Source organism: Meles meles, chromosome 8 (genome assembly GCF_922984935.1).
Source record: "Meles meles chromosome 8, mMelMel3.1 paternal haplotype, whole genome shotgun sequence".
Taxonomy (NCBI): domain Eukaryota; kingdom Metazoa; phylum Chordata; class Mammalia; order Carnivora; family Mustelidae; genus Meles; species Meles meles.
The window spans coordinates 12,103,618-12,125,543 of NC_060073.1; the positions used below are offsets into that span (position 1 = coordinate 12,103,618).

The 21,926-nt window shown below is 53.4% G+C and overlaps 1 protein-coding gene across 1 annotated transcript in view; it reads right to left on the bottom strand.

Annotated features, from left to right (window-relative positions):
• DTX4 (deltex E3 ubiquitin ligase 4) overlaps positions 1-17,472 on the bottom strand; it is a 34,245-nt gene extending 16,773 nt beyond the window's left edge. Inside the window, exons 1-4 of the mRNA XM_046016906.1 lie at positions 17,224-17,472; positions 8,373-9,096; positions 2,078-2,139; positions 1,573-1,734 (exon numbers count right to left, since the gene is read on the bottom strand). Coding sequence (XP_045872862.1) covers positions 1,573-1,734; positions 2,078-2,139; positions 8,373-9,096; positions 17,224-17,434 — 1,159 coding nt within the window. The 5' untranslated portion in view covers positions 17,435-17,472. The remainder of the gene's footprint in view (positions 1-1,572; positions 1,735-2,077; positions 2,140-8,372; positions 9,097-17,223) is intronic.
• Positions 17,473-21,926: the final 4,454 nt, after the last annotated feature.

The following is a 21,926-nucleotide window of genomic DNA, read 5'->3' on the forward strand; positions in this document are numbered from 1 at the left end:
ACTTATCACTTTCTTCTTTCACAACGTGCTAAATACTGTCTCGATCTATAATGTGGTGTCAGAGTCACGTTATTTTCATGGGAAAGCAGGAAGTGATGCCCGCAGCTTTGGGATACTGTTCCCTGGATGCTGGCGGCGCTGCGACTGCCAGCAGAGAGAGCCCAGCAGCGGGCAAGCATCCTGCCAGCTTCCCGTGATTCTGGAGGTTTCTCTGGGGACGGGACTAGGAGGAAGGACGACACGCCTTCAAAAGGGTCCGTGCCTCCCTGGGTACCTACCTGTCGGAGCCGCTCTGAGCTTCTGTTTTCTCCCCTAATTTAAAATGGGAAAAAGCAACAGCACCAGCTCAGAGGGTTGCTTTGACAATCTGGTGAACGAAGGGATCCAAAGTCCTTTAGCGCCTTTCCAGTGAAGGGTCCAACGTGCGCTATTAATAATCACAGGAGGAGGGGCGCCTGCGTGGCTCAGTTGTTAAGCCTCTGCATTCGGCTCAGGTCACCATCCTCGGGTACTGGGATCAAGTCCCGCATCGGGCTCCCAGCTTGGCAGGGAGTCTGCTCCTCCCTCTCCCACCGCCCCACTGCTCCCCCCGCTTGTTTTCCTTCTCTAGCTGTGTCTCTCTCTGTCCAATAAATTAAAAAAAAATCTTTAAAAGAAAATAATCACAAGAGAACCACGGCAGTGTGAAATCCTGTCATTTCCTATCAGACGACAAACAAGGCAATCGAGTCCATTTAAGTGGAGCAGGGAAGTAGAACAAGGGTTTGAGGACGCGGATCGTGCAACTGTCAAAAGCCGGGATGCAGCCCTTCCTTCCCACTGTCCTGCTTCTAAGAATTAAGCTTCTATTAACTGAGAGCCCATTACTTGCTGGACCCTGGGCCGAGTTACAATGTAGGTGAGATCCCACTGAAACTTTGAAACAAGGTTGCCAGCTGGGGTCTTAGGGTGATGGTCAAAACATGTCACAGCCAGTACCGCAGCTGGAAAGACCAGCTGCGGAGCTGGGACGGGGTCCTTTGGTGCGAGTGTAGGTACAGGTCCTGCTAGTGGTGGGATTGCACACTGGCAGGAGGGTAGCCCTGAAGGACAGTTCACACAGTTCTAGGGGCTCTAGAGGGAAAGAGGACAGTGGTTCATCCCTGGCTGGCCTGGATGCAATCTGTCCCACACCTGCCCCATACTGGTTCTGAGCACTGTCACCCTATCGTAAAGGTATGAAAACAGGCTCTCTCTGCAGCCACACGACTTGCAGTGGCAAAGTCAGGGTTTGAACCCAGTCTGTTTGGGTGCCAGGGCCAAGGCAATTTTCCTCTGTCATACCTCGTGGTTTTATGTTTCTCTCTTTCTGTGCTGCGTTTTTATCCTTCTTAAAGCATCTCCATCTGATTCGCACACAGCCCACTTTGGGTACAGTCTTTGGGACGGGTACCAGTTGGGCCCACTTAGCAGAGGCAGAAACGAAGGCACAGAGGGTGAAGCCATGGGTGTGACCTTCAGCGATGGCAGCCGAGCCAAGGCTTGGGCCCGAACCTTTGACTCCCACACCCCATAAGATAAGGAGGTCGATACCTTTCTTGGCTTGTTTTTTGGTCGTCTTGCGGCTCGTGTTGGAAACCCCTGGGATGGATTTGATTTCACTCTTGCTCACTGGGGGTGGGTGGAGGACCAGCTTTGGGGGTCTGGTGAGACACACAGGCAGTCCCGCGGCACTCATGAGAATCCCAGTGATTCCTGGAAGGGCAGAGCGTGAGGAAGGACGGCAGAGTTAGCTCCCAGCATCCCATAAACCGCCCTCCCCATAAACCTACACTCTGCTTCCCAGCAGAGTTCTCAGAACTCACTTATTCTCTACCTCCCCTTCCTCGAAGTTTTCCCTGGAAATATATGCATTCACTCACCTTCAACAGTATGCTTTGCTTTTAACAATCGGTTCTCCCCACACTCTTCCTGCCCTGCCGACCTCACTCTTAAAACCCTTATTCACTTTAATTCTTTCTCTTTTATAAATGCCCTCTACCGAGGTTCCTGCTTCCTTTTTCTGCCTTGAGCAAGGGCAGCCCAGGGTCTCTCTTACCTGCCAAGGCAGGATTCACAGGACTGGTCCCATTTAGGTTTTTCACCGGGACAGTGGGGACCCTGTGGGAGGCAAGAGCGGGTACATTATGGTCTTGACAAGAGGGACAAAATGGGTCGGGGTTCAAATCCCCCAAATTCACCCACTAAGGGGGTTCCCCTTTTATATTGAAACTACATATCCCCTATTCAAGGCAGAGTCCGTTCTTAGCACCACAAACAGAAGGGTTACCTTCATTTATTTATTTTTAAAGATTCTATTGATTTATTTGTGGGGGGGAGGGGCATAGGGAGAGGGAGACAGAGAATCTCCAGCAGGCTCCCCGCGACGTGTGGAGTCCAACGTGGGACTCGATCCCAGGACCCTGAGATCATGACCTGAGCCGAAACCAAGAATCAGATGCTCATCCGACTGAGCCAGGCATCACCGGGAGTGTACCTTTAAAATCTAAGACTGTCCCATTTAAGACTGTGACTCACTCCTCCCTCCCACCTCAATCCCTCTTACCTTACTCTACTTTTTTTTTTCATGAAACTTACGATTTTTTAAAAAATAAGTTGTTGCCTTACTACCCCCCCTTCCAGAATCAAAGCTCTGAGAGGGCAAATATCTTTGTTTCATTCCGAGCCTGACACTCACAGGCCTTCCGTGAGTATTGGTTGACCGAATGATAAATAAAGCAGCAAGTTCAAACCTGGGCGTGCACTAGAGTCACCTAAGAAGCGGTGAAAAAGACGGAGCCCCGGGCCTGAATCAGAGCTCCCACCGGTGGGGCCCAGGAACCTGCATTCTCACTAGCTTTGGCTAACAGGATGCAGCCCAACACTGGGAAACCACTGCTCCGACAGCTGTCACCCCTCCTTTTCCCTGAGAAATCTAAATTTCAAGCAAAGCCTCCTCCTCTTTCTGTCCTTCTCCCCAGAAACCCGAGCCAGGCTGAGAGGAGTCCGCACAGCTGCCTGGGAAAGGCGAGGCCTCCCACGATGCCGAACAGAGAAATATGGGACACAGGGGACCGGGTATTGCACCATCCCACCCCCTCTCCCCACACACCCCCTCCCCCACCGCCACCCAGGCTTCTACAGCTGGGCTCGGAGAGGAAAGTGGGCTGGGAGACGCATGGCCTGGGTCACAGATGACTCCAGGAGCCAGTGGTTCTGCTGTGGGGGCAGGGCTGTGCTGGGAAAACAGGAGAGGGAAGGCCATGTTCCCTTGTGTCTCTATATTGTTTATTATTTGTTTGTTTGCCCATTCATAGTGAGCCCTACTTCGTGTGAGATGTTCTGCTGGAGCCTGGGGACGCAGCCGTGAGCAAGGCAGCCCATGGCCCTTCACCCATGGGTGGTCATGGCGGGCAGGCACAGAGCCCACCTGGTACCTGTCACAGTCATAACGGCTCACCGTGTATAAATCCATCCAAGACTTCCGACAACCTACGCAAGAGGTGCTGTGATCATCGGCCTCATTTTATTAGGCAAGGAGGCTGAGGCACAGAGAGGTTAAGCGAGCTTGGTGGATGCCACACAGCTGTGTATTCACACTCGGGAAGTCTGGCTCCAGAGCCCCCTGTTGGAGCCACTCATCCTGCTGTGCTCTTGGGTCTGTGCGAATCTTCTGTCACCCCACAGTGCAGACAGAGAACATGGGAGCGCAGAGAGCATAGAGAATAAACCCACGACTAAGACAGAGGAGTCGGCATGGGGCTGAGCAGAGGGTCTGTCTGTCCCCCACAAGCCTGCAGGGATGGGTGCTTCCCTGGCTGAGTCTTCTGGGGGCCCCTGTCCCTTCCTGGGACAATGACATGTGTGCTGGGGCTGTGAGAAGGATGTGAAAGAACAGATGTGGGAGTGTTTGTGTCTCAACGGGCTACTCTTCCCCCAGGATAAAACAAACCCATGTAGGGGGAGGGGAAGGCTGAATTCAACACAAAGGAAAGTCAGCCAGAGAAAGAGGCCCAGCCTTGCTTTTGGACTCCATGACCTGCCCCACAGGGCCAGGCATGGTGGGGTGGACAGGACTCAGGAAAATCAGGTTTGAGGCCAACCCTGCCAGTAACTGCTCATGACCTTCCTCAGTTTTTTCTGAGCCTTACCTGTGACCCTGTGAGGGTCTGGAGTTAGCAGATGCGGGGGCAGATGTGTGTGTGGGGGAGGGACTTGAGGATTCCCTGCCTTCGTGCTTAAGAGCAAGGCAGCTGCCTAAGCCCTGGGTCCCCCACCTGGGCAGACTGGCATCCCCTGGGCGGGCCTGGAGACCTGGAGGGAAGGGCCGGTGGCCTGTGCCCATTCCCCAGCTCCCCTCCAGGGGGCAGCGCTCCCAGTCCGCCCCGCACCTGCCTTCCCCCTACCAGCTCCAAGGCCCCCCTCTCCAGCTGATAAGTAGCTGTGATCTGGGTGACAAAAGCCACCTTTGTTCCCACAAACTGGACTGGCAGGTTTCCACACCCAATCTGGTTAACTAGGAAGGAGTCCAATCCCCAGAGCACACACCCTGGGCAGCCCAAGGACCTGGGGAGGGGGCCAGGCCTGAAGAGAGGGAGGGTCCACCTGAGGACCCTGGACTCCGGACAGTACTGTGGGAGAGGCGGTGTCCCTGCCATTCCAGGAAAGAGACAATGTGTCAGTTGGCTCTGGATGGTGGAAGCCAACTGCTTATGGAATGCAGAAGGGAACCGTGGAGGGGCCCTGAGCAGAGGTTAGGAAACCTGCGTTCTCGTCCAGCTTGGCACAGTGGCTTTGGGCCTTTGGGCGAGTCACACGGCCTCCTTGCACTTCTCTGACCACGTCGGAGTCACCACCCCCAATAACAGGGCACCCTACCTCTCTGTCCACGGGGTCCCTGGGAGGATCTAGGTCAAATATTCTGTAAACAGGCAAGCCCTGTGCAAATTGGGTGGTTATTTACATATTGATTTCCTAACTGTAAGGGGAAGTTGGGGCCCTTTCCTGCCGAAATCCTCCAGTCTTTGGAGATTCTGGAGGACAGGGAGGGTATAGTGTAAAGTTGAGAGGCGGGCAACGCTTTGAATCCTTGAGTTGACCACAGCTGATAAGACCCTCCCCCACGGTGGTAACTGGTTAAAATGGAAACCATGGAGCTGGCCCATGTCATCCCCACAGGTCACACCCTGCTGGGGCCCCAGCTGTCTACGCCTGAGCCCTCCTTCCAGAAGTCAGCGACCCAGCAACAGGCGTGCGTCTCACACCCTTCCGACCACTCCGCTCAGCCAGTGCTGTCTGGCCCAACCATCCGAAGACACCCTCCCCCATTCCGCTGGGCTGTTCTCAGTTTCCATTTCTGTCTCTCAAGCACAAAACTCAGAAAAGAGAAGAGCTGGCAAGGTGGCAGGAGAAGGGGGCTGGTGGCAGGAGAAAAGCTCTGCAGATACCATGGTGAGAAGTCGTGTTTTGGGGGCGGGGGGGGGGGGGTTGTGAGTTGTGAGCCTACCCAGGAATCCTCAGGCCGGACAATGGTCTTGTCTCTCCAGCAACCAAAGTCTCGCCGGAGATAGAGAAGTCTCAATTCTGGAGGAGAGGGCCAGAGGGGCGACTCCTGCCCCCCACTCCGCAGCCTCCCCTCTTCTCTTTAGAAACCCCCTGCTTGTGTCTCTGAATAATTCACAGGATCTTTTGTTCCCCCGAAAACCCTTCTCTTCAGCGCACCTCTCCCGCCCTCCCTGGTCTTCCTCTTTTCCGTGGGAAAGTTGCTTGAAGAGCTCACGGACAGGGAGAGGAGGGGAAGGGGCCATTCCACGACAGAAGGTCAATGGCAGCACAAAGGGAGTGAGCACGCTAATTAAATGGCCAAGAAAGACTGGAGGACAAGATGGTGGTGGGGGGTGAGGGTGGTGGTAAGAGGTAGAAAAAGGAAAGGGCTGGAAGATAGAGGGGTAGGGCGGGGCCTCCCCTCTCAGGAAAACAGAGCGGAGAGAAAAGCTTGTTTCTATAGCCCTTTTGAAAAGGCTCTGCCCGGACCTCCGCCCCATTCTCTCTCACTCCAATTCCACTGGCAGGCAGGGGGAATAAAGCAGAGAGATAAAGAGCTGCCGGTTCCCTGGGTGAGATTTAAAGTGATCTGGGGGTCCTTTGGCTCGGTTACGGTGTGGGGTCACTTGGTATTTGCCATGGGCTCCAGAAATGAGGTGGGACGTTCGGCTCCGCTCAGCTCTGACTTCAACAACGATCTTCGATAGATACGTGTGAACAAGGGCAGCGAACCCCGACCAGACGCTTCCTATGGGCCATGCACTGTGCCCCACCTAGACACCTAGACACCTGAGTATTTCATTGAAGTCTTGTGACAGCTCTGAGAAGGGAGGTACTATTACTCTCCCATTTCGCAGATGAATAAACTGAAGACCGAGGGAGCATAACCTGCACCAACTTACAGACCAAGGAACTTGGGTTCCCGCCCCGGGGCGGTCAGGCTCTGGAGGCTGTGTTTCTCATCCACTACAAGAGCCTCCCTTTGCCACTCAAATAGTTATCCTGGAGCCCTCTCAGGGGCCCTCAGGATGCTGCTGGCTGACCTGGGGAAGAAAGTGAGCCATGGTGTGATTTAGGGGCCCATTCCCCTCTCCCAAACACTGTCAGCTCAGAAGTAGTCATAGGGAAATCCCGTGCGCCTGACCAGCACCTGACCATTCATGAAAGGCCTTCACATACAACGAGGAGCTGAGCTTTAGCCAAAAGGACGAGGGGACTAAACCCGGGGCTCCAACCCCTACTCTAGGACACCTGAGCCGTGTGGCCCTCCTTGGAAAGTTAATTCTGAGCTGGGGCCCCAGGCCTGACTCCTGGCTCACGGGGCCAGGGGATGAGATAACACCGGCAAGCACACCTGATAAACTCTCACGGGATGACCTCCCTTCGTGGAGGCTCCCACAGCGTCTCCATGAGGCGGGCAAGGTGAGCCTGACCATCCCCATCCCATGCATGAGGAAACTAGAACTGGCAGAGACTGTGGCTTCGTTCAGGGGCCGGAGTGAGGGCTGGGCCTCTCCTCTGCAGCACCCCCTCCTCCTCTTTCTTCCCAGTGCTGAACCTCTGTGTGCAGACAGCCTCCTCTGGGCAGCCTAGGGTTTACACTCAGGCTCAGTGAGGTTTTAACCTCACTGCAAACCCCCATGCCCGTCTGGGGCTCGGGGTCACACGCAGGGTGAGGCCCTTCTGGAAAAAGGCAAGAGCGGGCTAATGTAAGGCCCATCTCACCAGAAACCAGGAGCTGGCAGGCAAGGGCCGTGAGCACCACATGGACCTGGGTGTCTCCCATTTGAAGATCAGGAAGACCAAAAGGATCACGGAACCCACGACAACACCAGCCTGTCCCGGGAAGTACGAAGGCAATGCACAGAAAGTGCCTGGCACACATAGGAAGTACTTGCCAAAGATGTACTATTATTTCCAATCTGGTGTGAGCCCTCCAGTTTCCGAAGAAAGGGGCTAACCGCATTTGGCGCCTACTGTATGCTGGGCACTGCGGTGTGTGCTTGACAGAGAAGCAGCAGGCAGAGTCAGAACAGGAGGGCTTGGGGCACCTGGATGGCTCAGTGGGTTAAAGGCTCTGCCTTCGGCTTAGGGCATGATCCTGGGATCCTGGGTCCTGGGATCGAGCCCCACATCGCATCATGCTCTCTGCTCAGCAGGGAGCCTGCTTCCCTTCCTCTCTCTCTGCCTGCCTCTCTGCCTACTTGTGATCTCTGTCTTTCAAATAAATAAATAAGATCTTTGAAAGAAAAAGAAAAAAAAAGAACAGGAGGGCTCTGACTGTCAGACTTCTCAAAGCTTGAATCCTGGTCTCAGCCAATGAATGCTCTGTGACTTTGAGCAAAGTTTCTTCATGGGTGGAATGGATCAAAATGCCTACTTCAAAGATTCGCTGTAAGGATTAAATGAGGTGGTAAAGCCCCCAGACCAGATTCTGGTGGGAGCTCATTTAGTGTTGCCTATTAGGGCATGGTGTGCCTACGCTTGTGCCCTCGGCAGCCAGCCTAACACGGGATTATCACCAGCCTTTGCAGAGGAGGAAGTCAGGACTCTGGGATGTTAGGGATCTGTCCCCAAGTCTCAATTAGAAGCCAGACAGGATGGCCCCAGAGGACCGCAGAGAGACCCCAGACGGATCCCCCCTTCACCACCACACGGCCTCGCCTTCCACCTGCAAACGCAACCAGGAGGTCAGGACAAGATCATGGAGAGCTTAAGACTTGGCAGCCCCTCTCTCATCTCTGGCCTGGGTCAGTCAGGTCGATGCCCGTTATGAGTAAACGCCGGGAGACAGCCCTGGGAGTACCTACCCAGAGGCGATCAGCACCCGGGACTGGGCAATGGCCAGTCGCTGCAGGTTAGTCCGATTTAAGGTCGCCAGGGCCACCCTTCCGGTCTTGCCGTTGGCTCCCGGGGGACTGGCGGGGGAGCCCACGGTCACCCCTGCGGGCGTGCTGGAGGCCTGTCGCCGGATCGCCTGCGATGGGACAGTCTTCATCGGGCCTCGGACGGTGCCCGTGCTGTCCAGTGGCTTGGCCCCAGGGCCTGGTTGGGGGGGCAACTTGACCGCTCCGGATGGGGGCATGTTCTTGCGGGCGGCTGGGGGCTGCAGCGGACCGGTGCTCCCGTTGGCCACGGCGGCCTTGACGCTCATCACCAGGACGCACTGCGGGCAGGAGCAGGGCGGGGCCGCGGGCGAGGCGACCGAAGCGGGGCTGGCCGGCCAGGACTGGGCCTTCGGCAAGGTGCCGGTGACCATCGGGTAGATGAGATCCAGGCGCCGGCGGACGCGGCGTTGGCGCTGGGTCTGCCGGTTGATCTGGCCCATGGTGCTGAAGTCAATGACGTAGCTAAAGCCAATGGAAGTGAGGTCGATCCAGGGGTGCTGCTTCTCATAGGCGTGCTGGATGGTGATGCCCACTTCCATGTCATAGGGCGTCCAAGAACCGTTGTCATTCTCCCACTCCCACACCACGCCCTTGCCAGGGGCCGAGGACGGGTCGTAGTAGTTTCGGCGAACCGGCCGGAGCGTCCCTGCCAGAGTGGGATGGAGGATAAGGTCAGGGTCAGCCAGGACTGAAACCGGATTGTGTTACGTTCAGAGGCAAAGAGGAACCTGTTCTGTTGTGGGGCCAGGCCCTAGGCGGCCAGCTGGGGTAGCAGCTTTGAGTGAGACACCTTCCTGCATGAGGAGTGTGGGAGGTGGGCAGGGGGTGGGAGCATCTTGGTGACAACGTGAAGGGTGTGGGGCCCAGAGGGATACCAGAAAGAGCCCCTGCCCATTTGCAGTTCCGAGACCTTGGGTCTGCAGCCAGACTGATTCACTTCTGAGTGTATGAGTGTATGTAGGACTCCCCAACCTCCTTTCCTCCCCCGAGAAACAATGAGTCCTTTGCAGAATTTTTGTGAAAATTAAATGTGACCCACTTAATTCATTCAACGAATATGTATTTGCCAGGTTCTAGATCTCTCCTGCACTGCACTGAGGCACCTAAAGCCCTTAACACATAGTAGGGGCTCATAAATATGGAACCACTTCTCGCCTAGCCTCTAAATGTTCCTGCCTCGAGGGCTATGAAGGGAAAGAACAAAGGGTCGCCGAAGCCTACAGGCAAGAGGAAGAAGACACTGCCTCCAGGAAGACTGCCAAGCAGCCTGTGGAGCTAGAGTATGCTCCCTGTCCCTTTAAGGGTGTAGTAAAAACAAAAACAGAAAATCAGGTTGAGAGAACTCTCTTACACTTAAGAGCTTTAAATCATATACCAAATCAGTAGTGATGATCATAATAATTTTCTATTTCTCTAACATCTTTCTTTCAAAAAGCCCAAACCCTCCTAAAGATAGGATTATTTTCATTTTCAGTCTCACGGGGGGAGGGGGCAGGGAAGGGGGGCCAGCATTCGTGCAGAGAAGGAGTATAGCAGAAATGAGCCTGCGGGACTGGAGGGAAACTAAGCCTGTAAGTCTTGCCTCTTTCTCCCCCACCCACCCCACACCTGGATTCAGACTCACACCCAGTCAGGGCTCATTTCACGGGTATCAACATCAAGGCTGAAGATGCCTGGGTCAAGGCAGGGTGAGGCGGCCTGGGAGGACCCCAAGGGTGCTTGAATCTCGCATCTGTCAGCTTAGGCTCTAGCCATCAAAGTGGTGGGAAAAGGCTCCCCTTGCCGGCCTCTGACCCACCCCCTCCTCCATCCCAGAAGGAGACACCAAGACCGGGGACAGAATTCCATTCAAGGGGGGAAGAAAAGGAACAATGGCTATTCAGGCCTTTGCCAGGGTCATAACCCGCCCCCCACCCCAACTCCCCCCCACCCCAACTCCGAGCCCCTTAATGACCCAAAACATCAACATTCAGAGGCTGGAGGGAGAAGCAAAACAATTCCCTATTCAGTACCAGGACCTCTGCTGGGGGAACTGGGGGGGGGGGGGGGGCTACGGGATGGGAGGAAGAGAGGAGGAAGAAAGGGGGTGGGCAGGAGTTCCCTGGTCTGCCTCCATTTCCTTCCTAAGTAGCCAGCTCACTGGGGAACAAAGAGCACTGGCTTTGGGTCCAACAGCGGAGGCTCTGTCCCTTCCAGCTGTGTGATTAAGCCTCAGTTTCCTCCTTCGCTTGGGCCAGGGTAGCTACTTCAAAGGATGGATTTGCGGATTAAAGGAAGGACTGAATATAAGGCACTAAAATAACACCTGCCACAGGGCAAGAGCTCAATAACAGTTGGTTGATTATCATTGTAATTTATTTTCTATTATATGTCTATGCAGATGGAGACGTCATAGGGAAAGTTGAGTTCAGAGGATGTGGGGTGTGTGTTTGTGTGTGTGAAAGAGAGAGATTATAGGTAACTCCTTATACAATCTTTATTATTTAGAAGGCTCCTAACTCATCCCATATGATCTTCATGGCAATCCTAAGAAACACCTTTTAGAAATGAGGAGATTAAGTTTAGAGAGCTTAAATGACCCTGTTTTATATTCTTTCCAGGCGGCAGGGGCAATGCACTTGTCCAGTGCTCCCCAGTGTACTTAAGAGGCATTTTTTCACAACAGTGAGACCAACCTCAGCGATGCTGGAGAGCTGCCACGGAACTTCTGGATGCTAACTGTGGCTTCCCAGGTTTAGCTACCCCACGCTTGTCTTTTCCTCTACTCCTCTTATCCTCCTGCGTTCCCTTGCCGACTATTTCCCATCCACCACCACCACCACCCCCCCCTTGAGATGCCCTCCTTTGCCATTTTTGCCTAATGAAGTTGCCCTCATTCGGGTCCTATGCCATTTGCCAACAGTTTCCTGAAATGTTCTCCCAGTCCAGGCCCCTCGCCCCCCGGGAGGTCTGGGGTACTGATCTGTGGATGCCTGCCCCTGCCCTGTGTGTGCCTGTGCCGGCCGCGGCATTCTTCATAAGGGGTCCTTAAGCAGAGGCAGAGACACCACCATCCAGCCCTAAGCTCCAGCGCCTAGGGCGCTGCCTGGTCCTCAGAAGGACTCAGTAAACATGCTGTGATTGACGGAAGACTTCTGGCTACTTGGGCATTTAATCATTTATCCCACCCTGCTACTCAACCCACCGGCTGCTCTGCGGAATTCGGGCACCACTCAAATAGCTTACAGTCTAAAACTAGACAAGTGTGCGCATGACTACTTATGAAGCAGAATGTGCCAGAAGAAGGGTGCTCACAAAAGGCACAGGGGCTGAGAGAATTCACCCACATCCCTTTCGTGCTAAAACCCCTTTCTGCGACCTCCCCTTAGGTCACAGGATCTGACCCTCGCAGCCCCCAATGTCTGCGGGCCACCTCATGCCCCGAGACCTGTGCCTACCTTGGTGCAACAGTGGCCTCTTGTCCACTCCCCCCACCCCCATGCTTCTCCTCTGGGGCCTTTCCACAAGGCTGGTTCCTTGGTTCCTTCTCCAAACCCTCTGGCATCCTTTTCGCGCTCATCCTTCAGAGTTTGCTCATTTCCTCAAGGAAACTTCTTTGGGCTGCCCTCATCAGATCAGATTCCCACTTTTATTTATTTATTTATTTATTTATTTATTTATTTATTTACAGCATTTATCCTGACGTGCAGTCACACGTTTCTTGGTGGGATTAATTTGGTGAATGTTGGTCTCTCTCCACTGGACCTCCAGTCCTGCAGGGTGGGTATCAGGTGTCTGCTCATGGTTGTCTCCCTGGTGCCTGACATGTCCCAGGCGCTCCATAAATAATGACCGAGTAAATGAAAGAATGATGGGCGGGAGAACATTTCAAAGAAATGGATGACAAGGACCGCAAGGCTTGCACGAGAAGGAGAATTTCAACAGGCAAAAATGGCATCTCAGTTGAAGGGGCTTTGTGACTACTTGGGGGAGGGGGTGTCAGAGAACCCTAAGGGAATACATGAGGATAAAAAAGACATCTGTTTGTCAGGAGTCGGGGGAAATAGAAGGCAGAGCAGAAGAGAAACCTAGAAAGATATTTTACAGCCAAAGCTGTAAAAAGACAGACTGTCTGTCTGGAAAGCCAGGCTGGGATGCTGGGTTTTATCTGTAGGGCCAGTGATGTCTGTGACACAGAAGTGACGGGACCAGAACTGCTCTGTTCATGAGCTCCACGTGAGAAGTAATGAGGGTCCTGGCAGTGAACATGAAAAGGAAGTGACAGACTGGAGGGACCCTACGGAGAAGAAGTGGGTAGGACTCGACCTTGAGTAGCTGAGTGCTTTTGGAGACAGATTCCAGGATCACCTGCTTCCGAATCTCCTGGGGTGCTGATGAGCAACACCTTCTAGAGTTCCCACTGGCCACTACGAGGAATCATTGGCCTCTCCGGGGCCTGGGAATCTGCATGGGAACAGCCGCCCTGGGTTTTCATCACGCACAAGAATTTCAGCAGCTGGGCCACAAGGTCCATGTGCCTCGACACACTGGGCACCTAGACAAGGCTGTGAACAAGAGTCAAAGAATCCTGAGGTCTTGACAATGGGCAGGTGATAAAACGGTGGCACCATCTGCAGGCAGAGGCGTGTCAAGAGTCAAGAGGAAGAGCTGGTTTTGGGAGGGAAAGGTGCTGAGTTCATTCAACCCCAGCAGGTTAGAGACAGAAGGCAGACCTCAGAACCAAAGCCGTGGGACAAAAGAATGTCCCTGTGGGGTTTCCATTCTCTATTGTCAGAGACCTCCGTAATCTGGAATGGGCTAGTCCTGGCCTCCTCCAAACGCAGGACCATGAACTGGATGATCTGAGGAATCCACTTAGTCCTTGGGTGCAGTGACCCAAAGAAAAGGCCTCTAATGGGATAGGAATAATGAATGGTCATAAACTAGGCAAGGAGAAAAAGAAGCAAACTCTGTTTTTCCTGGCAACTCAGACACCTGCATTCCAAAGCACCTGAGATGTTTTGGCTCCTGGGAATTGAGGGAAACACCTTCCAGGCATGACCCTGTCTCAGGAGCACTTTACATCTGTGCATCCCTGTGCCAGAGAAATTCTGGGTCCCTCCAAAGCGCACCTCAGCCCCACTGGAATGTCCCACGAGGGCAAAGCCCCGGATGTCCCGCTACTGGGCTATCCCATGTGCTTGCGCGAAGTAGGCGCCCCAGAACTGTTCACCGATGACAGAGGAGAGCGTGGGACACTTGATTTGGCATCTCAGGTCTGCCTTTGACTAGCTGTCCAACGGGGAATGACATAATCTCTTCCAAGTTGTTTCCCTGCCTATAAAATGGGGACAGTAGGTCTGTCCTAAGATCGCTATGAGGACTAAACAAGACAATGCCTGCAATGGGCCTGCAGTCTCCCCCACACTGTCACAGCCACATGGCCGTCATGACACTCGCGTCCTCCTCTGCGGTGCTCACACAGAGCAGAGGGTCTTGTGGAGACCTAAACATCAGCTTCTGTCAAAACTTTTCATCTCTCTCCATCTTACCATATTAAAGACACAGAAGAGGTGAAAGCTGCAGAGAAAACTTGGAGCTGGAAAGGACCCTGTCTTGCACCAGGTCACTTCTAAGCAGCATCCTGACTGGTGCAGAGGCCAAACCCAGTCCCCTGGCATGATGACAGGACAGAACCCAGAGGACTCTTAAGGCTGCTCTTCATTCCACAGAGAAAAACGAGGCCTGAACAGCTAAGGGACTTGACCAAGGTCACACAGGAAGCCAATGAGTCTGGCATGAGAGCCTGAGTCCTGTCTCCCCACTCTCAGCCTGGGGCTCCCCATGTCCTGGGGGCCGGAGCCCTGGAGGTGACCGTCAGAGGTACTAAAGATACAGGGGGCACGGATGCTGAAGGACAGCATTCCGGTCACCGCCCTATGACAGAAAAGGTGAGTCTAGCCAAGATAAATGACCACAGATGGACAGGACCCAACCAAGGCTCTGGGAGCAGCCAAGACCATCCCCTCCACCATCCATCTCCTCCCTTCCTCCAGATTCCTTAGCCCAAAACACTCACGGAGACAAGCATCGAGTGCAAATAACCTCAAACCCAGACACAGTGAGGGGAGGAAGGGCCCAGGGCAAACAAAGGCGGCAGAGGGTATCTCTGACCTCCCAGCCATCTCCCTGGAGACAGGGTGGGCACGGCTGGAGCCCGGGGAGCCCAGAGTCTGAGGCCTCCCTCCCAGCAGGGCAGGCAACTTCTGAAGAAACAGGGCTCCCGTGTCAGGAAATGTCCCCACATAGAGGAGGCAACAAAAAGAGAGAGGACTCGCCTCTAGGCAGGGGACTTCCAGCTCTCCTTTGTTTATGGGGATGTTTCTGGTTCCCAGCTTCAAACTATGGCTTGGGGATGGCGGGTAATTTAATTAAACATTGCCAGGGCTTGGCTGAGGTTGCCTGGGCGCCGGCAGGATAAAGTTCCTACCCTGTCATGGCCTCATCAATGAGCTATATTGAGAGGACCTCTGTGGCAGAGAAGGGAGAGGAGGGGGCTCCGAGCCCAGAAACCCAGAGATTCTATTCTGCTTTGACAAGCTCCTTGACAGCCCGGCATTCCTGGGAATTCAGCCCAGCGCCTCCGGCACCCGGCGCAGGGCCTGGCACTCGGGCGAAGCGCTCAGTACCCGCTCACCCACCGACCACTAGAATGAGCGGACAGAATCCAAAGCAGTCTGAGTCGTGCGCCTCTAAGACGGACTCGAATATAAAACAGGCCCTGCAGCAGTCTTTAAAATGATGCAGGGTTAACTCTCTGCCTCCGGCCTCCAGTCTGAGGGGACACGAGGCCATGGTCAGCCTGTCCTCAGGGAAGGGTGGTCAGACCTGGGGGGAAGGGGGGGATGTTGCTTCAGTCCCTCAACCCCGTTTTCTCTGTGCCTTCACCTCTGTCAAAAGGTCGTCCTTTATCCCCATCTTAGACACCCTAAAACAACGATTAAACTTCACTCCCTCCCAAACATGGGAAAGGGGCTGGGACCTTTATGTCACCAGGGTGTTTCTCCATATGCTGCAGAGATTCAGCCTGAAACAGAAAAGTTAACACCTTCCTGCCCGTTTATTCCAAGCAGGACCAGAATGCCCAGTCAGGTGTCTTAACCCTCCTCTGGGGCTCAGCAAACCATCACCACCCCTCACCCCCAATTCGCTGCCTCCAACCTCACCTCCACAACTTTACCCCAATTGCCCAATGACATCCTCCCCCGCCCCCTCCGCCACACTTAATCCTCTTTCTCAATCTCCCTACATTCCTCCTCATTCCCCACCCCCCCTCAGGCTCTCTCAGCCCCACCTTCCTCCCTTTCTCACCAGGGTTTAAGCCCCTCCAGATGCTAAGACTTCTGGAATCCTTTCCCCCCAGAAAGCTTTACTCAGCCGGCCAGTATCTGCAGAGTCCCTGGCAAAAAGGCTATTGGTAGTTATGACTAAAGATGGGGACATGGGGGTGGAAAGACGCCCCTTTCCCATGACAATCCTAATTAGCAGACAGGATGTGGGGGCTTTCCAAGGCGGCTGGGATGCCCGGCTCAGGCAGCTGTTCTCTGATCCTCTGGGACTCCCCGGGTGGGTCATCGTCTTTAGCCCCTCCCCAGCACACCTGCTTCTGCAGGCTCCGGGGTAACACTCTTGGGAAAGCCCAGCCAGAATTCCAGAAACAGTCTTCCACCCTTGTAAAGAGAATCCTAGAAAGGCAGACTTGTCCCAGGTCCTCAGTGAAGCCTGGACACCGAGTTGAGCGAAGAGGAGTTGTTCAGTCCTGCCACTGACCCATCCCCCTGACCCCCTCCCTGCAGGCTTTCTGCTTTGCTCTGACCTGGAAAGGCTGGTCAGCAAGCAAGTGGGATTGTGGCGGCCACCGTGGCAACTGGATTCACATGAAAAGACAGGGGTTTAGTGCCCTGGGAGACCAGAGTGTCCCTCACAGGGGGCAGTTTCAGGAGGAAGCTTGGGGACCCTTTCTCCTTAGGAATCCATCTCCTCCTCCTCCTCCTACACGGACAAAGGGAGCGGCTTCCCTGCCAGGCATTCCCGAGCCGCGTCCCTCCCCCTCCTCTCCCCATCTGCTCAGGCCTGTTGCTTCGGCACTTGCAGTGCAGAGGCGGCACCGGCCAATAGCACCGCATCCAGGGCCTTCCATGCCCCGGAATCCCCCAGCTCCCGGAGTCCAAGGCGACCACCCTTCCCATGCTAGGGCACCGCCAACGCCTCCGGGGAACCCCTTCTTCCCTCCCGCGGGTCCCACCCCCAGGACCCAGCTGTGGGAAGGCATCCCACGCAGAAGGGGCAGAGGCAGTAAGGTGGGTGACGAGGGGGACTTGTGTCAGTCCCAAGGGTGCCTGAGGCAAAGCAGGGTCAGCCAAGGTGTGAGGATGAGAGCAGGAAGCCTTTCCCAGCGGCTGGGATGGCTTGCGGGCTGGGCCGGCCCTCGAATTTCTACATGGAAGAACTTGGGGCCTGCGAGAGCTTAAAATGGGGCGCGGAAAGGGGTCATTTAGGGGCTCGCTTGAGGCTCCCTCTGCATAACCAGAACCCTGATAGTACGTGCAGGGACATTGATTGCCGGGGGATCGCAAGAGGATGGTGAGGAGTAAAAGCGCCCCCTCCACAACCACCTCCCGGTGACACACTGAGCGGAGTTGAGGACTGGGTGGGTCCCGGGGGGCTCTCGAGGCGGAAGATCCCAGGGCAGGGAGGGGAGGTGGGCGCGGGTGGGGCAGGGGCGCCGGCTCACCCGTGTCCTGGCGGAACTGGTTCATGGACTGCAGGTCGATGATGTAGGGCGCGAGACGGCTGTCCACCTGGCCTAGCACCACGCTGCCCCCGGCGCGGGGCCCGGCGCGGACCACCGCCTCGATGTGGTGGCTCACGACCGGGCTGTAGGGACGCCAGCGGCCGTGCTCGTTCAGCCATTCCCAGACCACCACGGCCGATGCCAGGAGCATGGCGAGCCCCGGGCTGCGGCGGCGGCGGCGGCGGCGCTGCTCTGCCTGCCTCCCGGGCCCCGCGCGCGGGTCCTCCTCCGCTTCCTCCTGCGCCGCCGCCCGCGGGCCTCGGCCGCGCCCCCAGCGCCGCGCCCCGCAGCCCCGGGCAGCCTCAGCTCCGGCCCATGGGCCTCTCCCCAGCCGCGCATCCACCGGGGCCCGGACACCCGGGCCGCCCGGCTCCGACCGCGCGCCGCCGCCGCCGCCGCCGGGGTCCGCCGCTGCCGCCGCTGCTCCGTGGGGTCCAGCGGCTTCATGCAAATGCCCGGCTTTCCGCAGACGGACCCCCGCCTTGCAAAGCCCGGGCGGGCGCGCGGCCGGAGCTGGGCTGCCCGGGAGGCGAGCCCCGAGCCCTCGCACCAGTTGCGCCTCGGGCTCTGCAGACGCCGGGGTGGGATCTCGCCGCGCGCTCGCGCTCGGAAAGGCACGCCGGGCTCCCCTCCCCGCCCGCCCCTCCCTGCCCACCCTCTGGCCGCGCGGACGCTGTCGCCGTCTAGCCGAGAGCTCCCCCTCCCTGCGGCTCTGCTCAGTCGCCTCCAGAATGAAGCGCCCCTCCCGAGCGGGGCGCTAAGGCAAACCCGCGCCTGCGGGGGTTTCCCCAGTCCCCAGGCGCCCCAAAGCGACAGGCCATGACGCGGCCCCGGGACCGCAGCTGTCGCCCGCCACCGCTTTGCAGCCTCCCTCCCAGAAATGGAATTTTCTTTCTTTCTTTTTTTAATTCATCGTGATCGGTGTCCGCAGAGCCAGCTCCGAGACACGCTGTCTCCGGCTCGCGCACGCACTCACACTCACACACACGCACACACGCGCCCGCACCTCCACGCCCTCCTAGCTGGGCTCCTATTACCTCATCCTCGCCAGCATCCTTGGCTGTCCGTCAAGGATGTGGAGCCACGCCCCTGGCTGCCGGGCCGCTACCCCGGAGCTCACACGCCCCCTGCTGGCCCAGGGCTACGCGTGCGGGCCAACGGCCACATGCTAGGGCTGGACTCAACCTCTGCTCGCCAGACCCAGGGCAAAGGGATGCAGCAATTTGCTGGATGATGGGTTTATGTCATCCATGTGGAGCGCAAATGTGTTTTTTAGGGGGGCCTGCTTCGATGTTGCTATAGTCCAGAAAGTACAGGCTACATCGATTTATTCCGCAGGGTTTCTTTGAAGGAAATAATGAGACACTAGGACAGGCACAAGCCAGATTTGGCTATTTCGCCGTCACTAGTTAACATGGAAAATGATCTAGAAGGGCAGATGAACATCAGGATTTCTTGTTAATTTTGCCAGAGAACGCAGACTTCACATGAATTTACATGATGAAGAAGATCCAGGATAGGACAGAGAAAAATAAAAACAGTGTATGTGTTCTGGACTGGGATTATGAATCTCTTTGAAATAATCGTTTTCTCTCATAATATCATAAACTTTTTTGTTGTGGAAGATACGCTTTCCCACAGCCATCCATTCTCCTATTGTTAGTATTACCCGCATCGTCTTCAACCTTCTACCCTCGCCTCGCCCCTCACTGGGTTCTAAATACAAAGCAAAAGAAAAATATAAGAAATGTCCTTCTTGCGGCGCCTGGGTGGCTCAGTCATTGGGCTTCTGCCCTTGGCTCAGGTCATGACCTCAGGGACCTGGGATCGAGCTCCACATCGGGGTCCCTGCCCAGCGGGAAGCCTGCTTTTCTTTCTCCCACTCCCCCTATTTGAGTTCCCTCTCTCACTGTCTGTCAAATAAATAAAATCTTTAGATAAAAGAAAGAAAGAAAGAAAGAGAAGAAAAGAAAGAAAGAAAGAAATTTCCTTCCAGCCTCCAAAAAGTGCTAGGATGGAGGCTACCTGGGAGCCATGTTCCTAATGGTGCCTTTACCGAAAAGGCTCCCTAGCATGACTTCTAGAGATTCCAGTTAGTCTCTCCCAAAGGCCACTCTCCCAATCCGATTCAATCAACACCTTCATTAAAACATCGCATTTCAGGGTTTGAAGGACAAAGAGGAAAGGAGTAAAGGAGATCTCAATTTATCCTACCAAGACCCATTATTATTTCTACTTTACAAATGATGAGACTTAGGGAATTTAAGCAATTTGCTCTCGGTTACATATTTAGCCAGAGGGGAAATTGGTATTCAAAACCTAGTTGGACTCCCCCCCGCAACCCCCCCCCAAATGCCTATTCCATCTGTGACAAGGAGGTGGTGTGGTAAGAAACAAGGTATGTGACGACATGAAGTAGCCTCCGTGTGAAAGAAGGGAAGGTAGATCATGAGGATGGGGTATTCTGGAAGAACAAATGTCGGAGTAAAGAAAAGGTAATCTAAAGCTTTATTAAGCTATTTTTATTTCCAATCATAAGACCAAGAGTATGAAGACTTGGGAAACTTTCTGGGTTTGGGTAATAACTTTCTGGGAAAATTTCTGGGTATAGATCCAGAACTGTTAGTACTGATTTAAGGGAATGCTGAAAGTCCCAGGAAGAAAGGAGCGCCTGACCAGCTCAACCAGAAGTTCTCAAGCAGAAAACACCTAAACCAGGTGAGAGGGCTGTGAACACGTTAGACCGACCATTTGAAAGATGAATAGGAGGTAAGAGGAAGCTGACTTTTACTTATGTCCAGCGTGATTCTGTGTCTGGTCTTGTATCTGCCAGTGTATTGCAACAGAACAAAACTGCCTGATGAGACAAGAGAGGGTTTGTATATATCCTGATTCGTTTGTAAGAGGAAGTGAATATAAAGATGACATTAGCCTTCAATTACAGTTATAAAATGTGTATTTTTGATAAGGTGTGATGATTTATAATTTATAACAACCCACTTGGCAATCATAATTTATAATTATGTGTCAACAATAAAAGTAATATATTCATTTATACATTTCTCAGATCCCCCAACACAGTCTAATTTCAAATAATCTGTATCATAAACCCTCAAAAACCTCAGACCTTCTATTTTCGTATCCAAACTATGTCTCCCCAATTGCCTCCTGTTCCCAAGTGGCATACTAATCTTTAACCAAATGAGGTGCCGAGTTTGTAGTTTGGAATATGGCAGCTATAACAAAACCTCACTAACTGAGACAGAACTGAAAAGAAGCCGGTCTGAATAGTTCAAAGGTATAATCTGCTGATACCGCAAAAAGTACCATCATCCCTGAATACTAAGTTTCAATGAACAAGGCATTCTTTTTTTCTGTGGAATGTTCATTTTTTCCAGTTACCTATTGCTCTTATCAGACATCCTAAAATGAGGGACTGAAAGCAGCAACAAGCATTTATTTTGCACATGAATCTGTAGTTTGGTGAGGGCTTAATGAGGACAGCTAGTCTCTGCTCCACATGGAACTCAGGACAGCTGGATGGAGGCTGAGGGCTGGAATCATGTGCAGGCTTGCTCATTCACATCCAGCGCTTGATTCTGGCTGTCATCTGGGACTTCATCTACACCTATCCACCCAACCACCTACACATGGCCTATGTTGCCAATTGGCTTCTTCACAGCATAGAGGTTAGGTTCCAAATGAGTAGGACCCAACAGAAAGAACAAGGCAGAAGTTGCATTGCCTTTTCTTTAAGTTTTTTATTTTTAAATAATTGTAGATTCACATGTCATTGTAAGAATTCAGACAATCCCATATTTTCCCCGTATATTATCCAATGGTAACATCTTACAAACCTATACTTAGAAAAGTATCCTACACGGGGTGCCTGGCTGACTCAGTAGAACATCTGACTTGGTCTCGGGGTTTTAAGTTCAAACCACACGTTGGGTATAGAGATTACTAAAAACTAATAACATTTCTTAAAAAAGTATTGTACCATATCACTACTGGTATCGACACCATCAAGATACAAAATAGCCATAATTCTGCTCCTTTATTGATACAATATCACTGTATCATATATTATACAATGTATACAAAACATATACTTTGTATATAAGTGTACACAATACACATTTCTATTACCACAATGATCCACTATGTGGCCCTTTTATTGCTACAACCTGTCCTCCCCCTACCATGCTGTCCTTAACCTCTAGCAATCACTAATATATTCCCAAATCTGTAATTTTGTCATTTCAGGAACGTTATGCAAATGGAATCACAGACTATGTAACCTTTGGGGACTAGTTTTTCCTATTCAGCATAATTCCCTAAAGATTTATCCAGATTGTCATGTATATCAAGGGTTTGTTCCTTTTTATTGCCCAATAGTTTTCCATAGAACAAATACACTATATTGCTCACCCCCTGCAAGACATAATAGTTTGGGTTATTATGAATAAAGCTGCTATGAATGTTCATTTACCAGTTTTTGCATGAACATAAAGTTTCCATTTCTTTATGATAAATGCTCAGGAGTACAATTGCAAAGTCATAAGTTTAGGGGGTTTTTGGCATCTATTTCTATTATTATTATTATCTTTTTTATATATTATCCTTTTATATCCTTTTATATA